The 25,102-nt window shown below is 41.5% G+C and overlaps 1 protein-coding gene across 4 annotated transcripts in view; it reads left to right on the forward strand.

The window, feature by feature from the left end:
* The window catches only part of PAX3 (paired box 3), a 76,925-nt gene that overhangs the window by 32,625 nt on the left and 19,198 nt on the right, over positions 1–25,102 (forward strand). For 2 of the 4 annotated variants that reach the window (XM_030456144.1, XM_030456147.1), the window contains exon 5: positions 20,166–20,371. In XM_030456144.1, the coding sequence (XP_030312004.1) occupies positions 20,166–20,371 (206 nt within the window). The remainder of the gene's footprint in view (positions 1–20,165; positions 20,372–25,102) is intronic. The other 2 variants (XM_030456148.1, XM_030456145.1) reach the window with 1 other exon arrangement.

Below are 25,102 nucleotides of genomic sequence, written 5' to 3' on the forward strand. Positions count from 1 at the left end.
TCCTGTTCTGGAGAAACCTGGAGTGTCATAAAATACCTGACTCAGCACCCCAGTATCATTTTCATGAGCTTCAGATAGTTTTGCTTTTTCCTTAGACTGTATTTTCAAACAAGGAGAGCCCTGACTGCAGAGCATGTGGATGAATGCTGCCCACAGGGGCCTTGCTTGGTCTTCTCTCTTTGTTGCAGTTGTCTCTACTCATGGTTTAGTCCTACAGAAATCAGAAATTGCCTGACCCAGGGGAGCAATCAGGCCTGTAAGAGTGAAAACTCACCTGAAACACAGGTTGTTTGGAGTGTGTTCTGTTCTGGAAGCAGGAAAGAACATTTTTGGTCTTTTCTGATGTGCATAAAAACCCAAACCCATGATTGCTGCTGTTGGTCTGGTGGCATTTTCCAGGTACTGTGTGTGATGGAGGCTGCCCTGAGTAACCTTCTGGGATGGGGACAAATGAGAGGCAAGGAAACCCTCCCACATGACATAGGGGGGACCTGAGTTGTGGGAGCAGTGCTTGGGAATACTTGGAAGCACAAAATTTCTCCTCGTGTTTCCACCGAATTGGAGTTGTATTCACTCACTGCAGGAAGAAGTGGAAACTGAGTGTGGTGTCACCTTCTGCATCAGCTTCTGCCTCTCCTTGTTGGTGCCCCTGCCTGATGTGCCTGCTCTTAAATACTACTGTGAGTGTTGGTTGGTGCTGTGTGGTTTTTTTTCCTTTTCTTTTCTTTTTTTTTTTTAAATGTGAAACTTAATTTTTAATGGCATTTTCTTGGAGCTTTTTTTGCTTAGCAAGAAAACAGAGCTGCTCTAAGAATATCACATCATAATTGCTGAGCCTGTACTGCATTTTGTGAACAAAAATAAAGGCTAGCTGCTTCGTTTTGCTAAAACCCCTCATTTACTGTGTTCCAGTGCTCCTTCTTGAGACTGGAGGTCTTTTATTTGCTGGTGTTCCTTACCAGATGCTGATTGCTGTAATGGTGTGTGTGCGCACCGTACACTTGATACATCATCTAAGCACTGGAAAGCATTCATTCTCTTTGTACAATCTCCCAGTCCTGATGTAAACCAGGCAGAAGTGCAGCAATTCCTGCCATAATGTAACATGATTCTGGGAATTAGAAATTTCCATCTCGGAATGTATTGGGAAGCAGCAGTGTGCCTTGGCTGGTGGGGATGGGCTGCTGGAGAGCTTGTCACCCTTCCCTTTAGTACACAGTGTGTCTATGTGGCTGCTAAAATAGGGTGTGGAGGGTATATATATTTTTAAATTAAATAAAATATCTGCTTTTTTTTTGTTTGTTTGGACCAAATTTTCTTCCTTTAAGAAGTGTCAGTGTCAGGCGTTGGCTGGAAGCTGGACCCGAGTGCCTCAGCAAAGGGGCTGGGTTCTGCTGCTGTGGGCACTGATGAAAGCTTTGCCATCAGCTTTTTTGGCTGTGGGATCACAGCTGAAGTGTGCTGGAAAGCTTGCTGAAAAAAGTTGTGAAGCTGCAGAAATGTACAGATAAATCTGAAAGGCAGTGCACAGAAGGAGGCTTCTTAAACTACATTATTGTTCACGGGGTGCTTTTTTCTGAAATGTGAAGGCACTTGAATATTACTTGGGAGTTTTACAAAGCTTGAAAACAAAGGATTGAAGTCGAAAGGAGTGCCTTTAGATATTAATTTGTACTCTGGAAAAGCACTCAATTAAATAAGCATCTGATGTACCCAAATTCAAATGACAACAAGTTAAAAAGAGAGGAGAAATGCTTAGTAAAACATGACCAAAATTAATTATTACTAGAAAATAAGTTTTTTCCACTTGCAAACAATTGACAGGGCTTAAGAATCAAGTCTGGGGTCAAAGGGTCTTGATGGCCAAGTCAAAGGGCATTCAGAGATGTATATTAATGCGTGTCAACTTCTAGATCCTGAAGTCAAGCAGTAGTTCATAAAAGAAACAAGGCATCTTAAGAAGAAGTGTTATTAGCAAACATCAGGTCAAAGTTTATCTCTGGGTCAGTGTGTCCTGGAGGGTCACCCATTCACACTCCTGATGCAGGCGTTACCCTTCAAGCTGCCTGGTGCAAGGTGTTAAAGGGAAATAGAAATACAAAGTTTTATCTGAGGCAAATTGATAACTTATCAGAACACTGTGCAAGTGACTTAAATTGAAGAAAAGGAAAATAGGGATTGTACTGAAAATATTTTGGAGTTAATTGTTGTGTTTTTTGATTCTTTTTTTTTTTTTTTTTCTTCTTTTCAACTCAGAAGCTAAACCTTACTGATACCCAAGCAGAGAGGATTCTCAGGGATGTCTGTGCACTCTTCCCTGAGCGGGCAGAGTCGATGCTATAGGGGTGAGACGTGGCTTTCTTTTTGAGAGTCCCAGTAGAGCCAATGTCAACCCCTTTGATGTGGCTGTATTGTAAATCTCGGCACGTGATTCTTCCTGGAAGCCATGCGTTTCCTAAGAAGCCTGGTGACCAGTTCATCCCATTTACAACGCCACTTCTCCAGCTCTGCTTTCTCCTCTTCCCACCGCCTTGGGTGTGGGAACTCCGGCGCCCAGGGCAGCAGCAGCCGGGGGCACTCTGCCACTCAGACCTGGAGGAATGCTCCTGCTGTGCTGCAGCACACAAAGGCTGCCTGCTTGCTTTGACAAGCCCATGCTGCAGAAAATCCTTGCAGTCTTTTGTGCTTCGTGGTGTTGACTTATTTGAGTTCCAGGCTACGATGCTCCCTATTGAAACATGCGGGGAAAAAAAAACAAGTGGAATACGTTTTTTTTAATGTTATCCTGGTGCCTTTGGAGGTATTTTGCCTGACTTTCTAAAGAGATTTAGTGAGCAGTCATATTTATTATTCCTACAACTATGCTCTTCCCTTTACCCCCAAAGCACCACCAAAGTTACACTGTTCAAACCAATTATATTTGCATTGAATGGCGATTAAAATACAATGTGCAATGATAATTGGGCATTTCTGAGAACCAATGGGACAAACAAGTGACAGAAAAGAGATTGTTAGATTTTTATTTGTGTCATGTGGGTATTGTAGTCCCAAACTGTGCATTTAGTTCGTAAGACTGTGCTCTGGGAAGTCCTAAACTCTAGAGACATTAGTTAGCATAATGGAAAACCTTGGTGTGCTCATGAACACAGTAATGTGTTTTCTGCTCTTCAGTGCAGTTATACCAGTGTAGTTCCAGCCTCTTAAATATTTTGGTAAATTTTTCTTGACTGTGTGTTGGTAAAATGTATGAGAAGATCCATAAGAAAAAGACTCAAGCAATAGCAGCCATGCTTCCATTTTTTTTTTTTTAACAAAACACACTCGGTGTTGGTCCCTGGCAACTGGACAAAGCAGACTTTTCTTGGGAGCATATAGTATTTGCTAGGAGGATTTTCCTGACTCCAGCTGGAATTCCTGGTTGGAAATAATGGGAGAAAGTGGCTGTTCCATTTGCTGTGAGCAGAGCAGCTCCCTGCCTCAAGGAAGGAGCACGTTTTCCTGGCCCTGCTGGAAAGGTGTAAGCAGACATCTCTGGGTCGTCTCTGTATTCCTCTACTTCATCTGTGTAACTACCATCTATTGGGCACTGGGACCTTCCTTGGAGTCTGTGTGTGACTGTTGGTTTTGCTTGGTTGCTTTTTCATTTCTTTGTTCTTAAGCACTCATTGGACCTTTTGAAGAGTGGAAATGGAGCAGGAGTTACTGGTCTTGGAGGCTGTCCAGTGTGTGGTGGGTTTCCGCTCTAAAGCATCCTGAGTGAGTGCCACGACTACATACCTTTCCATCTAGAGACAGATGATCTCTCTTTCCATTTTTCATGGAAGATTTTTAACAATATATTTTTTTTTCCACTAGCACATAATAGAGGGGTGGAGGGGAAAAAGCTTGGAAGGAGAAAAGTGAAGCAAGAAGGGCAAATATTCCCTTTTTTCACCAACCATGGTCTGAAAGCATGAAATGACCTGAATTAGAAACATACCCAAATGACAAAGCAGCTGAACCTTTGCTGGTGTAATCTGCCAGGGCTCCACTGAAGTTAATTTGAAAGTCAGTCTGCTTCTAAATAGGTGCAAAGGCCTTCCAATGAGTTGTGTGTTACCAGAGGAAATGATATTAAAGGGAATGGCATTTTAGGGCTCTGTGAGTTGTCACTTAATGGTGGTTGCATTGAGTTGGGTATAAAACTCAAAAGAGTTTGCAAGGTTGACTTTAACTTTGTGAGAATATCTGTACTGCTAAAAGGTCAGTTAAAGATCCTTTAAAATTCTTTGTGCTAGAGTCTGATCCTGATAGAGCTCTGCTAATTAATGGGAGGTAAGTGCTCGTCCTGGACAGACTCTTGAAACCATGCTGCCCACAGGGTGCAAAATCCACAAATTTTTCTCAGTTTGTTGGTGAACTTGAAGGCTGAGGAAGAGGATGGGAATCTGGGTTTTTTCATTAGCTCAGCAGGATCAGATTTACTCCTAGTTCTCCCTCCCTAATTTTTAGTTTCAGAAATTAACCAAATAAACCCTTGGATTTATCAGAAAATCATTAGGAGTTTATCTTGCTCCTAATGAAGCTGATGGCAACATTATTTTCGTTTACTGGGAGATGATGCTCACTAATGTAATAAACAGTTACATTGAAAGAGGAAAACTGCTGAAAGCCAATGAAGACAAGCATCAGAATGGCAATCTTCCATTTTTTCACTGTACAGAGAATGATTTATTGCCAAAGGATTACTTTTTGAAATAGTTTTGAATTCTCTCCTTCAATGTATTAAATGAATCCTTCTTAGCAACTTGATTGCTAATTCACTTTAATCTAAAAAAGCCTGACTGTCATCTTTGGATGTAGGCAGCACCCTCAGGGGTCTATAAAACTGTCAATATAGTTGTTAATTTGGGTTTTCTTTTTTTTTTTTTTTTCTTATGACTTAAAGCTTAATTGTGAGAGCTGGGAAGATGCCATAGTTATGGTCTGCAGGGACTCAAACAGTATCTTATGGGTTTCAGATCCCACCAGAACCATGTTGCTCTTGCTGCCATGGCAAGTTAGAAAAGGTGGAAAAATCTGGGAAGGAACTGGGACATGCTAAAAGTGACTCCCACCTGGTTTTCATGCTGGAAACAGAGGTGGACAAGAACCAAGTGCCTTAGTCTTAAATGTCCCTCAGCTTTGGGTGGGTCTGGATCCAGATCACGATCTGAACTTTTTGTGCCTCAGGCTTGTCTCTAATTAAAGCCATGCAAAACCACACATTTCACATGACTTTGATGCAAAACCATAAATAGGCCAATTTTTTATTCAAAACAAAATCCAGGCTTGCTTAGAAAGATCACAAACCTTCTGCTGAACCTTGACAGTCCCAGGTTGTAATGAAAACTCAGTCTCCAATGCAGTAATGTTCCAGGAGGAAAAGGTTCTTGTTTTTGTAATTCTCAAAAAAGAAAAAAAGGGGTGACTGCTCTGAAACAGGCAACATCATCCCACTCTGAGTTGCTCAGGAGATGGTCTGGACTTTTCCTCATGAATTCTATTATTTTTCTAATACTTTCTAGTTATTTTGGTTTAGATTCTGATCAAAAATCTCAGTGGCACTTACTCGTCTGGTTTTGTGTCTTCCAGGACAACATAGGAGGGATTCTGAGCCATGTGGGATTGAAAAAACAAGACAAAGATGACCATGAAAGCTATAATGAGGTTCTTATTGAACCACTTCTGCAATTTTTTTTTCCTCAGTGGTCAAATATGCAAAAAATAAATGGATGTTTGCATTTTGCAAAAAAGAAAAAATATTCCTGGGTGTTGGAAGGAGGCTTTCAAAACAGTGCAGGGATTTTAGCAGTATATATTCTGCTACTCTAACATTAAAGCCTGACTATTATTAATTTTAACGGCAGAGGCAGGCTCCTCAAAGAAGATTGCAGTCTGAGCATTTGCTGTGCAATTATCCACTGAACATGCTGGTTAATCCATTTATATATGATGATATATGTTAGAATTAAAAGAATGTTGACCAGAGCACAGCCTGGGTCAAAGTTTATTTGTAAGGTATTATTTGGTAACTGGCCTTAGACTATGATTTAGGCAGTCTAACTAGAGTGTCTGAATAAGGTAATTGTCACTGAAAACATCAGAAATGTTTCCAGGCCATCTGTTGCTCAGCCACTTGTTGTTATTTGTATTGCTATGGTAAACAGGCTCCCTGCTTGCAGCCTGCCACTGCCCTGGCACCGGGACCAAGACGGCTTTTAAGATGTCCCTGTGAAAAGGACCTAATGATGTAAGCATCTGGTGGGGCACCAGGTTTCTTCAGACTTGAAAGCAGAGATGGAGGCTCTTGGATGCTGTGATGTGTGGTAGGCTCAGCTCACAGCTACCTAAACTCCAGCAGAGATGTTGGTGAATTGTCACAGCAATAAAGGCTCCGTTTATTCCTCTCTGATTTGATGTCCATCCTCACAATGAATGTTGGAGGCTTCTGCTGGGAACCCAGAGGCACAACATGAGGTGTTGTGTCAGGGCAGAGAAATTCTGATTACCTGGCCAACAGTCAGCAAAAAGTCTCCAACATGTTGCCCTCACAGGGGAGTTCTCTTGCACTTGTTTCTGTGGTTTGTCGTTCCCTGGGGCAGCATCACACCTGGGACCCTGGATCTCCTTGCCCTGCTTGCCTAACACTAAATATGAAGCCACTTAGGCTGCAAGGACCTGGTTTCTCAGTTTTGCTTCTCTGTTTGCTTCTGCAGACACAGGAGGCTGGCTGGCAGCACGTGGCTTTTATTCTTTTCTGTCTCTCTGCTGTTGTGTGGAGTTCATTCTGGCAGGCTGCCCCATAGGCACCTGGGGCATCTGTCAGGCCCTGTCCTCAGGCTCTGTCAGGCTGGGTGGCACACCAGGTTTTGACTTCCTGATCTGTATTTAACAGTTTAAATTTAAATTTAACAATTTAACATTGCTGTGGCTCTCAGCAGGGTTTGACCAAAAGCAGACAGATAATTACATCTCACAATCCACAGGGTGTCAATTGAGGGGGGGGGGAATTACCAATTTGCTATCAAATAAAAAAGGTGTGATTTCTGCTGAAATTCAGTGGGTATTTAATATCTGTATTTTCTAAATTGCTCACCAAAATATGTACTGCTTGTTTGCATAGGAAGGGGGAGGTGGGCTGTGTGTTAGTGGTTGCACTTCTTCCAGTAGTCATCATAGGGGTATTTCTGTTTCAGTCTGGACTTAGAAGATGAGATATATCTCTAATGCAGCCAAACCCAAGCTCCTATTTTAAGACCTGTTGTGATTTCAAATGGTGACAGGCAAATGCCAAGCACCCTGGAAGTGTGAAGAGTCTGATTTCAAAAAAGTCTCTTGCTTTTGAATATGGTGCAGTATTAGGAGGGTTTCAGTGTTTTTGAGGAAAAAAAAAACCTATAGAGAACTACTTCCACCTATGAAAGTGACCTCATGAAGCATTTTACTGTGTAACTATTCAGACTTTCACCTGCAGCAGTACTGAGCTCCCAGCATCATGTGTGACTCTTCAGTCTGTGCTGCTTCCACTCATGTACAAGTGGGATGAACAGGGACTCAGGTCAGTGATACTGTAGTACTGGAACACAAGATGTAGCAAGAATTTTTATAGTTTTGTAGTTGACATAAAGCTTCTCCCACACCCCCTCTATATCCCCCCAGTAATATTGAGGACCTCTGGGAACCAGAGAGAACCTTTAAATAGATGCTATCAATTAGGCCTACAGCCTCATCAGTTCAGATAGTCAATTTTACAAAGATCAAAGACATTAGGCATTTTAACAGCCTTTTTGAATCTGTGTTTGCATTTTGGTATTTTTTTTGGTCTAGTTTTTAAACACTGCAGGTCTGTTTGGGACCACTTTTACTGTTATCTTAGAGAATTGCCCTATTTCTGGAGGGTGAAACCATCAGCTTTAATGAAACCGTTGATTTGTATCATGTGGGAGATATCTTAACAGTGAACTCCTCTTCATGCTCCAGAAAAAGCTTTCATTCTTTTCACTCTTATTTGGAGAAAAAAGAACTAAATTGAAGTCCATCTACCTTGTGTTTTATGTGTGTGAAATTCTTGATACCAGTAGGTGGCTGAGGAATGCATCTGAATCTAGAGGTTTGATCTGAAAACCACTGAAACAATGAGTTTTGCATTTAAGGCTTGAGGTGAAGAACCAGATTATTCCGTGTCTCTTCTACTAGGAATGGAAGGGAGTAAATGGGTGTAGCATCTGTAGTTCTGTTCTATTTGACTTAAATACACTCTGTTTTGTTCCATTTGACTTAAATACACTCTGGTTAGATATTCATGTCACTTGAAGTCATTGAAACTCCAGGTGCTCGTGTTTTCGGGGCACTAGGTTGCAGCAAAATTCACGTATCATGGTAGTGATGTGATTTGTGTGCTCGGAATATCAAAGATACCAAAGCACACTTGTGCCTTCCTAAAATTAAACCTGCCTTCTTTTCTCTCCTTGTTTTCACACCAGCTGATTCTTCCTGCTGGTGCAATTAACAGAGGGTGTGTTTTGTATTACACATTCATGCAGTGTTTGCAGGTTATGCATTACTGTGTATGCAGTGACATACATACTCTGTTCTTAATGTGTGGCTGTGGCAAGGATCTGTTTTCTGAGGATAGCCTGCAGCATATTCTGTGTTACTTCAGTTTCTGTAAGCTGAAACTGCCAAAAATACAATTTTCAGCTTCTCTGATTTGTGGTAGGAATGATTAAATGAGAAAATGCCTAATCATCTCTTAAAGTATTTTTCCTGTCAGATGTATTGGCAAGTGCAGCGCTGCAGAACTCTGAGAAATTTTGGCATCCTCTAACACCTTGCCTTGTGTAAGAGTGAAGAACTGTGAGTTTTCTTTGGGAACTGCAAGGTAGGGTGAGGTGATGTGAGAATGAAAAATCAGGGAATACAATCAGGTGGAGAAGTTATTGAGAACTGGGTGTCTGGCACCTTAGGTTGCACATCTTGGGTACTGGACCTGGGAGCCTATGACTGCAGGTGGGATGCTACGTGGTTGGCATGTAGCAGAGGTGTAGCATTGGATTTATATTGCTTCACAGTGTTAATAAATACAAGATAGATTAGGTAAATGGGCCAAGCCAGCCACATATATGTAAGACTCCTAGAAAGTGAACGTATATTTTATCTTTCTGCTCAGGCTGTTCAATATTTTTGTTTATTTGAAAGCTTGCCTAATAAACGTGAAGAAAATCCTTGCACCTTGTATTTCACTGTTTTGCACTGTGGCAGAGAAAGCTGGGAAACAGACAATGTGCTTGTGACTAAAACTCTTATTACTGATAATTAAGAAACCTCAACTGCTGAACAACACGGCTATGCACACACACACACAAACACACACAGAAGGGGAGTGTGAGCAAACTCCCTCAAACTCTTAAACATCCTCATCACAAACCTTTGCCAAAAGCTGGGGCTGACAGAAGTCTGGCCTCCCAGCCCAGGGGGTGCCAGAGGCAGCTGGGAGGCAGGAGGTGTTCCACAGATCATCCTCCTGGGAGCTGCTGTGCTCCCTGCCTTAAATACAGGTTGGGTAATGCTGGTGTAGCATCTCAGTTCTTTACCTGAGAGTTCTGCATTTTAAAATAGAGGGAAGGGACATCCCCATGCCCCTCTCCCCAGATAGAAGCAGCCTTATTTGTTGTTTAACTTGCTTGGTTTATTTTGGTTTTTTGCATCTTTCTGGGAAACGTTTTACAGTCATGTTTTGTTGGGAAGTATTTAAAATCATTTTTCCTTTTAAACAGCTATTAAAAGCAAAGTACCTTGATGAAGTCAACTAAAATTAATGCTTTCCAGGCAATAGTTAATCTTATATTTTATATTGGCATAATAATAATTATAGCATGATGTACATTGTGCTCTGTGAACATCATGGATTGCATACTCATCAACACACAGCTTTCATTTATCTTTGTTATAACTCTCTTGGTTTCAGAGCTTTAAAAAATTGAAACAAAATAATTTTGATTCCTAAAGAAATCTGCTTTCAAAACAAATAATACTGGGGGGGAGGGAGGGAAGAAACAAGGGACTTATAATGTGTTTTTTGGTGTTAGTGTCCAAGCAAAACCTACAGGATATACCAACAGGCATCCTGCTCCTCTGTCCTGTTTAGAGGAGTATTTGAGAAAAGCCAGTGTGTTTATTTCACAAGATTTGTTGGAGAGTTTATGTTTATGAAATAGTTTATGGGGCTGCTAGCCATTCACAGGGACAGTTATAAATGTTCTTTTTAATATCTCTTGAGGTTTCAAGTAGATGATATAAGCAATGTGTGTGTTTACTCAAAGAATTTTTGACATTTCTACCATTAAGCATTCACCAGCAACAATTGTTCATGCAGAGTTTCAAAAGCATTTACCAGCAGCCACCAACAAGTAGCAAATGGGCACAAATGTGTGGGCATTACCTGTATCTGTGGTGTAGAAAATGGATAAAGAGTGACTCCCAGCTGGACAAATTTTCTGTGCTGTAAAGGAGTTGTAAGGCTGGCTGCAGGCCAGCATGGCACATCACTTCCTTCTATTGCCTGCTTTGAGATCTGCTGATGTTGGGCTTTGTTCTGGTTTTCTTACAAGTCTGAAAAACTGGGTTTTTTTTATCCAGAAATTATGCTCCCTATGTCCTTTTTGATTTAGATAGCAAGCTGTGTGTTTTGGTGCTATTAGCAAATAGATGTTCATCTCTTTGTAGCATTGTATTTATGCAGAGAACTCCTTTTAATCACCCAAATTCAGTTGTTTTCATGATAAAAAGTAGAAAAAGTCTAGCTGTCATTTCTCGTGTCTCTCTAGGATCTGTAACATGGCAACGGGATAACCAGGTAGCACCTGCCAGTTCTAAAAGCCTTTTCAAGGTTTATTTTTTCACACTTCCCCTGACCAGAGCAGTTTGGGTTACGTGTAGGTGTTGCACCCCAAGTTTCTGGGGAGGGTAACTGCAAGATGATGCCAGGAGATTGCTGGTGCACACACTTCACAGGGCAAGAGAGGAGGAGAAGCTGCAGGTGACTGGCTTCTAGACCCAAGTTAATTACTGTAATGGCTTCAAAGGCAGTAGAACAAATAAAAAGGAGTTTGCTGTGCTCCAGGGAGTCTTGTGCACCAAGGATTCCTGCACCCTCGTGCTGGTGTTCAAGGCAGGAAGTGAGAATGAAAAACCTGCCAGGGAGTGACACAAAACACTGCTGAGCACCTGACTGCTCTCCCATCTAAGAGTGTGTAAGGGCAGAGGCTGAGGTTAGCCAGTGGGGTTGGAGGGCTTGCCCAGTAGGACCAGGTTCCATGACAGGAGATGATGGATTTTGAGGTCAGCACCTTAATTCTTATGTACTTGTGATGGCTGTGACCTTGAGTTACAAACAGATTTGGCTGGAAAAAAAGCATTTGGTAGATAGTCTTCCTGGGATCAATTCTCTAATGTTCTATCTCCTAAAAAAAAAAAAAATAACCTTTTTTATTGACTGAAGCATGAAAAAAAGTCAGCACTTTTAGTTTTCTTCCACAAATCTTCTGCCAAGTAAGGTGCTTTCTTGAGCAGTGCTCAAAGACAAAGTCAAGATTCTGTTAAGAAAAAAATAATGCTGTTCTGTCTCAAGTCCTGAGGATCATAACCAGAGATGATGACATGACTAAGTTTAGCTCCCCAGTAGGCTAAAGTGTCTTGAGGGGTGGTCTGGGTGCAGCTGTGGCTTTGAGAAGAGATTATAGACTTGATTTCCCATAGAGACTTTGAGGAGTGTTATATGTTCTTTAACTTGCTAGTACAGTCTCATTATTTATCTAGAGACTCCATTTGCTTTATTTACTTTCTCAGCTGACAAATTCCATGTCCTGGGGTACTCAATGTTCTCAGTTTTTCTTAGTTACCCATCATCTCTTCTATCAGCTGATACTGGCTTGAAGTCATGATGCTAATCCTTTTTTAGTATCTTCTATAACTTGGAAAAAAAGATCTTGCTTTCCTCTTCCGTCTCCCTTTTATAAGACATATAACCTCTAATATCAGCTTCCTAAAGGTGGTTGAGAACAAATAAAGAAAATTAGCTTCCTTTACCTGTTTCTAAATTTAGGAGGTCAAGTTTTAGTTGTTTGGGGTTTTTTGTTTGGTTTTTTTGGTGGGTTTTGTTTGTTTGATTGATTTTTGGTTGGTTTTTTATTTTTTTTTTGAGCTCTTTGGAAGTTTTCCCTTGAATGCTGCAACGTTTGTATACAGTACTTGTGTTTGCAGCATTAGCAGAGATGGTTCCTGTGGGAAGGATTGGAAAAGCCCCTAGATGTGGGCACATGTGTGAAATAACTGAGATGCACTTGTGACTCCTCTGGGTGGTTTTCAAAAAGTCCTCCTCTCCCAGTCAATGGGTTCTATTCAGAGACCATCCAGGGTGACTCAGAATCCAGTGACCGTGTGAGGGGATGGCTTGTGCCCATACCCAGCGTTATCACATTGTTGGCTCCCTCTCACTGAGCTCCTTCCCCTGGATCTCCTGGGAATGACAAGAGGTTGAGTGAGGGCCAAAATGTGCCTGGATCCATTTTTTGTTTTCAACTGGCAGAAGCAGCAGAGTAGCCCCTTTGGGGCTTGCGAGTAGAAACCATACAGCCAGCAAGAAGTGTTGTCTTTGTGGGGAAATCTGTAGCAGTGTCACTTTGATTTATTCTTTAAACCTGAGCAAACCCTTAGGTGAGCACCAGCCTCTGAAACCACAGGGAAAGCTCCCACAGGCTACAGGAGTTTCACCAAACAGGATTTCTTGTTTTTTGTTTGGGGTGGTGCGTTGTGTGCACTATGTGTACAATAGGATCAGAGTGCTAAGTCCAGATCCTTTATTTAGATTACAACATAAAATCATAATGATAGTGATTCCCAGTGCAAATTTACAGAAGGGAAACTTGAGTGGGATCAGCCTGCATGCAAAGCTCTTAAGTAGTTTAATGTTACTTGTATCAAGAAAACAAATACCTTTGGAAGAGGAGGTGGGGGGATAAGAAGAGATTTTTGTAGCTGTAGTTGCAGGTTCCTCTTTCCTTTCTTCCACTTTGGAAATTCTTTATCCTTTCATGCACAGTTGAGAATTAGCCATTTATTCTTAGTGCTGGCGATGCCGTCTTTGATATTTAAAATGGAATGTGTTCCTTTTTGATGCTCTGTGGTTTTGAATGAAGTACATGCTAGCAGATTAATGGTGCAGAACAGTGAGGCACAGGCCATTTTCCCCCCTTTCTATATTATTTCATCATTCAACGAAAAAGCTAACTATGTTTTTTTAAAAGAAGAAGAGTCTGTGAATTGCCTATTGTTTATGCAGTGAAATTGTTTTCACAGTGTTGTCGTTCTCTTCAAAGCTGAAATTGCTGAATGGCTACGAGCTGCCACATTTTTTTTGTAAGTTCTACCTGCATCAAGCTGTGCTGACAAAATGTCCCTGCATAACTGTTAATATGCATTGTCATTTTAAGCATGAAACAGTTTAGCTAATGATTTATCTCCTATAAGGCAGCACTAGGGGCAGCTGTATGATTTGTCTCTTTAGCAAGTCAAGTAATTTCTTTAACAAAATGTTAAGCACAGATGGGCCATAGGCTGTCAGTTAACCATTATTGTGCATGCATCTGCCTGCCTTCAATGCACTGTTTTATGTATTCAGCCACTTACTTAGGCACAGCTCTCTGAAAAGCGGAACCTACTCTGATTGGCAAATAAAATGTTCATTTGTCTCTTCTTCCTATTGTTTTGTTTTGGTAACACATGTCAGCAGCTCAATTACCCAGTTCATTAACAGCTCCCAGTGGACATGATGGCCATCCCATGATAAGGAGGGCGATTGTGGCACATATGGTCAATAATAGCCTGTCTCTTGGTAATTGTAAATAAAAGTCACTGTTGGCCATTTCCTTTTACTGCAGCTACTGTTTTCCTTTTCACTTGGCTCTACAAAGAGCATTTCTCTATGTGAATCAGCCCTAACAAAATAAAAATACCAACCACTTCTCTCAAGATGGCTTTTGTCACTGCTGTGGTGGCTGTTCCTGTTCTGTGCTGACTTTTGAGTTCAGAGCTCACAGGAGATGGGGCTGCTCTTTTCCAATTCCAGTAAGTGATTAATTACTCTTATTAATTGGTTTACTTAAACAGCAGCATATTTTCTCTCCATTTTTCTTGTTCTCTCACTACGGACTTTTATGAAGTGCCTGTGGAGTTTTTTAATAAAAGCTATTTACAGTGTTTTTGTAAGCATGCCCTTTGCAAATAGCAATGGTTTTCAAAGGAGCAACTGAAGTGTGACTTAATCCTTGTTAGATGAGTGATATTCATGTCTGGAACAGTGGCTTTTCGGTTTTGTTTCTTGTTTCTTAATATATCATGGTTGAAATGCCAGTAGAAAGGGTTAAAAGCAATTTTACTACTTTGTATACTAGATCCTCTGTTGCTTTCTAGCAAGACTGATCCCTGCTGTTCCAAATTTTTCAGTTTTAACAGGGAAATAGGAGCATGGAGCAACAGTAGTGTTTTATCTTAACCCCACTAGGAATTCTTTTTTCACTTTGTTTTGGGTTTTATGTTGTTGGTTTGTGTTTTTTTTTTTTTTTTTTTTTTTTTTAATTTTTATTTGCCTTATGTTCTCAAAGAAGAGCCCAACTACTAAAAAATTTTGGGATGTGATGTAAGGGGGTGAAACTCACGTGCCCAGACCCCTTCTCTGTCTGCCTTCTGCATTGATGGTGAATCACAGAAAGTGAATTGAGTAAAATATCAGTTCTGGGTCCTGGTAAACTTATTAAAAGTGCTTTGGTGGAAGCAACACAACCCACAATTTAAGGGTGCTGTTTAATCTTGGGAGCATGCTTTATCTTAGATAAACACGACGTTCATTTGTGGTGTCTTCAAGAGCTCACAGGTGGCTGAGGGGTCCCTCCAGACCCCCGGAGCTCATCTCCTGCTGACTGCCATATTCATAACTGATTTGTAGTCTCCTCCTAGGGCTGAGGGCACTCGGGGAGTTGTTGATTGTCAGAGTTTATTTGTCTTGTTTTGATTAGCATAGACCTGGCAGGGTGTATTTTCTTTTTAATGGCTCCTTGCTGGAGGTTTCAGGAGGAGCAGGAGGAGAGGGCAGCCTGGCATCAGGTTTCCCCGGGCCAGATACAGCGAAAAGGGATTGCAGACGTTCTGCTCCAAAGTCTTCATCTTATTTTGTATGCAAAGAGAAGTCTGCCCTGAAATGGGACTGCTTAGAGGGGAGGAGAGAGGTGTGCAGAGAGTAGGAAACGAAGATGCTGTTTTATTTTCCTGTGGACTTTATTCTGAGGAAAGAAAGGACAGCTGATGTGTTTCTAGTCTGTCAACTGCTGAAACGCCAGCTGCTGAAAGCCTACCCCAAGACAAACAAGGACCTGGGCAGGAATGCACTGCTGGCCACCTACCCCTGCTGCCAGCCCTCGCAGCAGGACAGCACCGGAGGTTTGTTTAGCCGAGTGCCTGGGGTGGCTCTGACGTCCCACATCCTGCGATGGATTTTTCTCTCTCTCTCCCTCCCTTCCTTTCCTCCTTAATCCATCCGCAGTCTGAAGGAGGTTGGTGTCGGAGCCCCTTTACCTCTGCAGAGTGAAGTGGCCTTGGAGGGACGCTTCCAGGTGCTGAGGTTTGGGGAGGGGGGAGCCTGGATTAACCCCTGCTGTGCATCCCCTTCACCCCGGCTGCCCTGCCCAGCCCCCCCAGCCCCCCGCCCCCCTCGTCTCCTCCACAGCCTCCTTTGTGCCTCCCGCATCCTGCCAGGCAGGTGTCAGAGCCCTGAATGCGGACGAAGGCCCTGCTGATGGATACCACAGATGGAGCGTGGAAATCGGCCGAATAGGCCTCAGCCACAGGACCGTTTCTTAGGGCCCAACAAAAGCCTCCAAATAAGTCAACAAAAATCCCAAAGATCACAAAGAGAAAAGTGTCATTTGTCATTGGCTGCGGGTTTGTGTGGGGGTAGCGGCCCCACTGCACCGCTCCGTGCCGGCACCCGAGGAAACACGAGGGAGGTCACTCGCGTCTCCCCAGGCTCTGAGGGGATCAGGAGGCTGCCCTGCTCAGGACACCCCAGCCCTTGCCTTAAGGAACAGAGTTGTGTCACGAGGGAGAGAGCCTGTGAAATTAATCTTGAATAAATAAGGAATTGGGAAGATCTGGGCAGGGGAGATAGCAGATTGAAACTGCTCCCTGAGCTTTGGTACAGGGGGGGTTTTGGGTCTTATTTTAGCAAGATCTGTGGCTAAGCAGCATTTGTGCAGGGCAGACCCCAGGATATTAAGCTTGGAGGAAGAGGCGGTGTAATATTTTATTTAAAAAATTTTCACGGTGAGTGAAGGATTGCCAGAGAAGCTGTGCCTCTGCAGGTCACTGACAGACAACCCTCTCTGCCTGTGTTTGTCAGGTGCGCTGTGCTGCGGCCATTATGTATGGCTTTTAAATGGTTGTCATGTTTTTGTTATTTAATTATTCAAATGAAATGTCTTGCTGAGAGGAAGAACAACCTACAGAATGACCTCTTGAGCATTATTTTGTTGGTTTTCTGTCCTGTGGTGGCTATTTACAGTGTTTGGAAAAGAGATCATTGTGGAGCTCCAGGTGACCAAATGACAGAGATTTTTTTTGCGTATCATGGTCGTAACCTGCATGTGGTTTTTTCTTCAGGCCACCAGAGAGGTCACGAAGGGGTTAAGGAGAAATAATTACTCTTCAGTTCTGTAATTCTTGCTTTAGTTAAACTTTGTGGCTCAGCTTTTTGTGGTAGTGCTTTTGGCTGCCTCTCCTGTTTTGAGCTGTGCAGTGAGAGGTGAAGCAGTGATCGCCAGGGCTCTGGCGGGGATCTCCCAGGGTACTGCTCAGGCTTTCTGACTCCTGTTTCTCCTATTTATAGCTTGAGGGCTTGGAGTATTAAGATCATTGACAAGTGTAAAGGTTAGTGATAACTGTGTTGTCTGTCTGTGAAGATGATGGAGATAGAAATAACCTTGCTGAAATCTGACTGACTTTACCTGTGCTGAGTAGCATATCATGGAAATCAGTGGATCTATTTATGAGATACTGCTGAGCAAAAGGACATTACACTATAGCTGTTGAACATATATATAATAAATACTGCTTTTATTATGGGCAGAGGAATGTCCAATTTATGTACAAAGGCTTCTTGCCTATATAAAAGTTTTAATAAATTACTTGAATATAAAAAAAAAGAATAAAAACTTAATTGAAACACATAATCCTTAAGAAGGCTTTGTAAGAAATAAAAATAATGTAGTCATACCATGGACATGTAGCTGTCATTTGATAGTATGTTTGTCTAATTCTAGTATTGCAGATGAGGCAAGACAAAGGAACTCAAGGTTTTCAGTAGATTTGCACATAGCAGGCAAGCTTGGCAAAGGATTTCACCAACAAAAATCAGACAGATGTTAATAATTTAATTTTTGATACAATTGCTCCCTATAATTTTAAGACTTTTTCTCTGAAGGTTTGTAATTGATTAGACATATTGTCTTGGATGCTTTTTTTTTTTTTTTTTCCCTGACTGCTTTACCTTTGTGCCTGTTATATACTTTTTAATGAAATGTAAAGCTATGATGAAAATTAAATTAGGTCAGTGTTTCAGTTCTGTATTCTCATTGCTGCACCAATGCAAGGTGCAGGGAAGCACCCCAGGATTTTGCTAAGTCTTTATAAAATATTTTTAGCAAGATTACTGGAGGTTGTCTTTTCCTGCTCAGCTGGCAAGGGGATTGACTTCAGAAATTTAAGTTTATATATCTACTTTGAATTACAGTTTAAGCTGTTTTTCTGCAGACACACATGTAGATGTTTGAAGAAGTTCTATACATATATATGCAGTCTGAAAGAGTATTGAAAGAGCTCCTGATACTCGGCTTGTTGGTGTTTGGTTACAGTGTGTGTATGGCTTGTTGTTTGGGGTTTTTTTGTTGTTGTACAGAACAAAACCCCAAAACAGTAAGGGTGACGGTCAAGGGCAACTTTTGGCAGAGAAGTTGTCTCCAAATGAACCTTCCTGAGCAGATGAGGTGTTGTAAGAGTGCAGCACTAGTCAGTGTGACACCAGTGGCTGTTGTGCTCTCCTCCCAGACCAGCTTGTCAGCAGTAGCTGTTCTGCCTGAGGTGGGTGATGGGATATGAGGGTACCATAGGGAAGTTATGTTTTACATTGCCTGTGTTGCTTTTTCTTGAACAACACCATGAAGCCATCCTGAAGGGTGGTAACTTGGCAGTTGTTGAGGAGGGCAGGTGTCACTTTGGAAGCCCAGCTCAGAAGATTTGGGATTTATCACTGATTCAGGCAATGTGTTATGTTCAATTCGGGATACTCAAGATTGTGTGCTTAATAAGGAATAAACCTGAACTGTTTGGGTAAGGATGCTTGTACTGATCCTCCTTAAGGACAATGTTCTCAGGAATTAGGATAGCTTAACCCAGTCTTATTTGGGACAAAACTCCTATGCAAGTTAGAGACTGAAAGTTTGATGTTTTCACAGTACAAGCAGCTGTAGTGACTTAGGAAATGTAAGATAGTTGGACATGAACACTGGTGATGGGCTTTAGCTGGAGCTTGGGAAAACAGTGATTTCTTTCTGGCTTTGTGTTCTCAGTTACTTTCAAATAAATCATGTTAAGATCATTATTTTGAATCAATGTCTATATCAATAATTCATTTGGAATTATTGAAGTAGTAGGAGCAATGCTTGTGTTTCAACTGAAGGAGAAGTTTCAGCATCACTGGTGAGTGTCTGCCCTCTTTAGGTGGTTTCCCTTGAAGACTCCAGGAAGAGGGAATGCTTGTTGCTTGGGACAGCAGCTGATGCAACTGAAGATGGACTTTGAAAGTCTGCTTTTCAGGTTCATTACTGTTTGTTGAGGAGAATCTGGTTGAGTAGTGGAAGAGGCTTTGCTGCCTTCAGAGTTATAGATGTAAGTTCAGCTGTTTCTGGGCTGTAGCTGTAGTTCCATTGATGGCCAAGGGAGCACAGGGGAAAAGAAGTCGGGATGCCAGGAGCTGGCTGTATGTGTCATCTTATTCTCTCCATGAAGATGAAAACCAGTAAGATTTTTGGTTCTATTTGCTCTTTAAACTGCTGAAGACAAGAGCTGGTAGCCACTCCCTAGCTCATGGACCTGGTCTTCTTTTTCCTGACTTGCCCTGAGTACTGACTCAGGCCACGGTGTATGGTTCATGGCCTTGGGTTCAGTGCAGCCTGGCTATTCTGCAGTCATGTCCTGGAATGTTCCCTGGAAGCTGTCCATCACACAGCCTGGAATATCCTTGCTTTAGTAAGTAGAAGAGTCAAGTCAGACTATTGCTCTGAGTTGTTCTTGCTGGACTTTGTGCAATGTGCATCTCAAAGTTTATTTCTTTCTTTTTTTCTTTTTAATAGTGATGCTTTCCTAAAGTTATGTCAGGTGGTCCTAAGACAGACAAGTAAGCAGCAGATGAAGGAATGTTTAAATGTGCTGAGATATACTCACACAAATATGTAAAATGGTGTTCAGGGTGTAGGAGAAATAACACACATGACATGAAGTAAATGGTTGATTGTGTATGGGAATTAATTTCTTTAGCAGCACCTTTGTAACCACTTCCATAACTATTTCAGCAATGAGGTTTTAGTGGTTGATCTATAGGGAAGGTCTCACGGATGTGTGTCTGTAAGGTTGGAATGTTCAAGTTCCAACGTGGACAACTGTGGCAAATGTTGGTGTCTGTTCACTAGCTTAGGGAAAGGAACAAGTGTGTGTGTTGCTTCCTAGTTAGGGAAAGGAAATCAAATAATCCATTTAGTGATAAAGATTGCTAGAGGTCCTTAAATATTCCTGGGCTGAGAAAAGGTGCTAAACTCATAGCTGAAATTCTGACAATTCTTTGAGTCCATTTGCACATTGTAACATATAACTTGGAATAATTTTGAACTTTTTTGCTTTTTTAAGTTTAACGACTCAGTTCTGAGTCACGGGGGGGAAAAGCAGCCTTTTTATATGAGAAGAAATCTTCATGTGATCCAATATTTTGCTTTTTTCCCCTTAACTAAAGCTAACTTTTGTCCTTAATTTGTTTCTTTTTTGAGCATCAGCATCCCAGTCTGACGAAGGCTCTGACATTGATTCTGAACCAGATTTACCTTTGAAAAGAAAGCAACGTCGTAGCAGGACAACCTTCACAGCAGAGCAACTGGAAGAGCTGGAAAGAGCTTTTGAGAGGACACACTACCCTGACATTTATACCCGGGAAGAACTTGCACAAAGAGCCAAACTCACAGAGGCTCGTGTCCAGGTACATGTTTAAAAGCTCTCTAAAAAAGGGAATTTCCTTTTCTGTTAGCATGCCGGGTCCTTTTATATTCTCATGTGATCCTGCCCTGGGGTAGAGAGAAAATGTGAAGCTACATTGTTTATAATCTTATGGTTTTTTTGCATCTGTACATGGACATTGGTTTCCAAACTGTTTAGGGCAAAAAAAGTTGTGTTCTCTCCAGTAATTGTTCCATACCTACCATGAATGTAACACTGAGCCTCTGGAGAAGAAGGTCTGTTATCCCAGGTTGTTTATTTTGTGCATTTGACAGCACTCTGCATGTAATCAGGTCAGCTGTGGTGCCAGTTTATAGTTATTTAACTGGTTTCATCTGTTGTTGTTTGGGTCTTTCAGGCATTAGCAGAGGGGGGAAAAACATTTTAAAAAGGACAATGTGTCTATAGAACCATGAAAGTGAGGAGGGTTACTGGTGAAGTATCTACAGTTTACTTTTAGGTTAGGTTTTGTAACTGACTTGATTTAAACCTTGTAATATCTCTTTTATCCCCATTGTCAGCTTAATTATAAGGAAATAATTATTAAATAATAATTGTTATTACCTTTAATTATAAGGAAAATACACCTTCAAATAACTGTTAGGTCTTCAGAACTTCATGTACATCTGGGTTGTCTAAAACAAAGTAGTATGCTGCAGGAATAAAGCAGGGAGTTGATTTAAATTAAAGAAGAGATGAAGGTGGATTTTTCAGATTTCCATGACCAGGCAAATTGCCAAATAACTGTAGAATAAACTGCACCCAGGAGCTCAGGTTCAGATTAGGACTCTTATTCTGTTTCATAGCACAGAAGCATGCCCTGTGAAATGTTTCATGCCATGGGCAGACTCCTCTGCTGCTCTTTCACTACTTGACATCTGAGGGTCATTTGGAAAATCATGACTAGTTTAAATCCATCTGAGTTGGAAGTGTTTACAGGCAACTGTGCCTATGGTTGGGTGGCAAGCAACGTGTTGGAGCTTGTCATCCAGCCATGGAAGAGAAATGAGTGGTAACTTGTGATCTAACCAAGGATACAGGTGGATTTGGTTGCTTTGGTGAAACTGTGTTTGTCCTTTGGCCTTCAGAGCTCAGCCTTGGGCACTGAGACTCTGCAGACTGAAATAAACAATAGGAAATGTTCTGTGGACTTTAGATACCAAGTACACCTGCAGCATTACTGAGCATCTTTCTTGAAAGATCTGGACTTTTTCAGCTTTACTTGCTAAAGGTTTTTTCAGAAGGCTTCACACCACATTTCTTTTAAATGTTTGTTGACTGTGAGAGAAAATCAGATGCTTGGATGAATTTGTCTGGAAGGCAGACCCAGAACTGCATGACATTTTCTTAACATGTTTACTAACATGCAAACCAGTTTCATATATAGACTTGGGCCAGGTTAGGCCAGATCAAGCCCTGGGACTCATCTCTTCACAAACATAATAAAGAAGTTCCTACATAATAAAGATAAGACCTGCTAGCAAAACAAATGGCATCTAGGATATGACATTTTGGGCTAAGTTAGCTACAGTGGAAAAATAGGATAAAATGAAAAAGACCTTGTTTGTGTTTTTCTAAATCATTGACCCACAGCTAGAAGAAAAGCAGAACTCTCATTAACATAACAGCTGTCTTAATGTGGCTTTAACCCTGTGACTTTTTACATTCCTTATGGCTTCCTTGGTTCCCTTGAGACACATCCTGTCTCACAGCACTTCTATGATCTACAGCCCCACAAATTCCCCAGTACCTCTGACATATGGATATTTTACCTAACACAGCATGGAAGAAAGTTCCCAGTCAATCAACGATTAAAATACCAGAACAAAACCTTCCTGGATTAAAGATGAGCTGGGGTTGAGGTAGCCAGCCTGTGGGCAGTTTCCTAGTGCACTCCATCTGTCTGGTACCCTTGAAGCCTGGCAGAGTGATTTAGCAGTGGATTAAGGGGTACAGGATTTGCCTTATCAGCATTCAGCACCTCTCTGTAGCCCCTTAAAATAGCCACCTATGATGGGCATGAAATAAAAGACGACCTGTGAAAAGAAAATAACCCTAAGAGATTTGAGGCTGAGAGGGCCTGGATAGCCATACTGATGTATGTAAGAAAGCATTCAGGCTTTCTTAGTCACACTTCTCTTTTGGTAACAGTATGATGGAGATCAGAGATAGCAAAGTTTGTATGGTATGTACACAAATACCTCTTCACTTCCTGATCAAGGACTGTCCATAAACTCTTTGCATCCCGGGTCTGGGTAAGCCCAGAAAATTATTTTATTCTCTGGAGCTGTAGGGACTAATTTTATAGAGTTGTTTTACGTGGTCTAGGAAGTTATTTAATTGATCACAACTGGACCACCTTGTTATTCCCTTAGTCCCTTTGTGTAGTGCTCACATTTAGTGTTGTTTTTTCTACCCTGCTGCCCCCGTGCTTCCCTTCTCCCTCTTCCCCAAGGCAGTCTTTGAACACCCATGAAAGGAAGAGTTTTGAACTGCCAAATCATCTATTTTGTCACCTTCCCACTGCTGAAGGATAACCAAATGCATGTTTCTAAGCTGGTTGTAAAGGGGAGGAGGGGTGTAAAAGGTTGCCTCTGGGCTGAGATCACACTTAAACATTTCATCTCCTAAGGGGAATTTTTTGAAAGATACAAACCACTGAAAACAGACTTGGGACTGTGAATGTTATTTGTGTACTTAATTGTGAGGACAGGAAAGGCTTTTGGAGAAAGAAATGTTGCAAGAGTCATGAGTTCTAGAACTATAATCCTTACAAACACTTCAGCATTGAGTGTAATAAGGAGTTCAAATGCTCCCTGTGATTCTTCTTGCATTGCCTTTGCACTCAAGGACCCCTAAGTCTGTCTTCCCCATGTTGAGCCTAGATGAGGTGGGGAGCAGCACAACCTCTTCTGCTGCCTCTTCCAGAGACACCTGGCACTTTTCTGCATATGGGATGCAGCAGGAAGGGGAAGGTTCTTTGGTACTGTGCATTCATCAGATATAATTCCAAAAAGTAAAAGTAAGCAGAGTCCCAAAGGCCTAAGATGACCCTTTACTAAAAAAAAAAAAAAAAAAAAAAGAAAAAAGTTTTGTAGTACCCTGGGTGTGTAAAGTTAAACTTCATTTATTGTTGGTAAAAATCTCAGACATGTACTGCTTTACTTGACCAGTTGAAAACCTCATTAAAAAACATCATTAACTTGCAGTGTAAACCCTTCAAGTCTGTGCCCTCTCTTTACTGAGTCAGTTGGAAGGCAAATCCTAAAAGTGAAATTTCCCTGGTGCAGATGAAGCTCCAGGGCTCTTTGTCAGCTTCAGAGTGGCACAGTTGTGGTTTCTATAACAAATAGCCCATAAAGATGGAAGTGAGCAGCATCTTTTCTGGCTACATTTTGATTCCCACATCAGGCTTATTTTTAGACCTGCATGAATTGGGTGAGCTTTGGCAGCTGTTTGTTTCAGATTGCCTGTGGTGGTAGGCTTTTACTTTCTTCTTTTGGTAAAGAATTTTTAGATAATGTTCAGGTTTGTGCCTTAGCAGGTGAAGAGCCAGGAGCCTGCCTTGGCCAAAGAGGGCTGTCCAGTCAGACCAATCTTTTGGGGCAGTGTTGACAGCAGGATTCCTAGATGACCAGAAAAGTGATGGGTGAGACTTGTTTGTTCTGTGGATGTGCCTGAAACTCTATGGGATCGTTTGGGGCAGGAGATCCTGCAGTGAGAAGCTGCTGGCACATGACCTCCCAGTTCAAGTCCAAAAGGCAAAGGGGAAAATTCATATTTGTCTTAATTTGTGAAAAAATAGTGAGAGAACAGAGGGAATCAGAAAGAATTATGAAATGTGGGTACAGCCTGTCCCCAAAAAGTTCTTCTTGGACAAATCCCAGGTTAAATTGGCTGGGTTGGAAACTTCCAAAAAGAAAATATATTGATTAAGAAAAGAGAATATTGGAAAATTCAGGCAGATCTCTTAAGGCTACAAGCATAGGGTTGAATGTTTTAGTGCCAAACTTGTCATCATCTTGTAAGCTTTTGTAAAAAGCTTGTTACAGCTTCAGCAAATAAAAGAAGTCCCAAGAGCTCAGAAGTCTTGAGTAGCTGAAAGGTAAATGATAATTCTTAAAACTTGAAGTGCTGTGCATGGATATTTTGTTTTCTTCATTTCACCGTGGTATGGGAAGGGGGAGGGATGGTTTGGAGAAGGTAGTCAGGAGAGAGGTGAGAGAAGAGATGGTGACTCTTAAGCTAATAGTAAGCTTTGAAGGCATTGAAGTGCAATCTTTTAGGCTCCTAAGTCTCTTCTCAGTAGTAAATAATGAAAAGTATTCTCTGGGAGGTTATGGAGGAGAAAAGACCTGTGCCAAAAAAAAGTCTGTTTGTCCTCAGCTCCTCTGAAATGGCTTGAGCTTGTACACTGGACTGCACGGTGCTAGGGGGAGATGGAGTAAAGGAATGAGGGAGGACATTTAAGAACTTTTAGCATGTATTTACAGTTATTCCCAATGTGGGTCATGGAGAATTAATTGTGCCTTTTCTTGAGGCTGTCCCTCTTGTAGGATATCTGGGATAAAGAAAGAAAGCTCCATGTGCATTCTTGTAGTAGATAACCCTGTAATTGCAGATATTTTTTCGTTTCCCCTGGGGTAAAGGAGACATTCTTATGGGTAAATTAGCCAACTACAAACATATGCAGGCCCAAGAAGGCATTTAAATA

The sequence above is a fragment of the Calypte anna genome, chromosome 9 (assembly GCF_003957555.1).
Source record: "Calypte anna isolate BGI_N300 chromosome 9, bCalAnn1_v1.p, whole genome shotgun sequence".
Taxonomy (NCBI): Eukaryota; Metazoa; Chordata; class Aves; order Apodiformes; family Trochilidae; genus Calypte; species Calypte anna.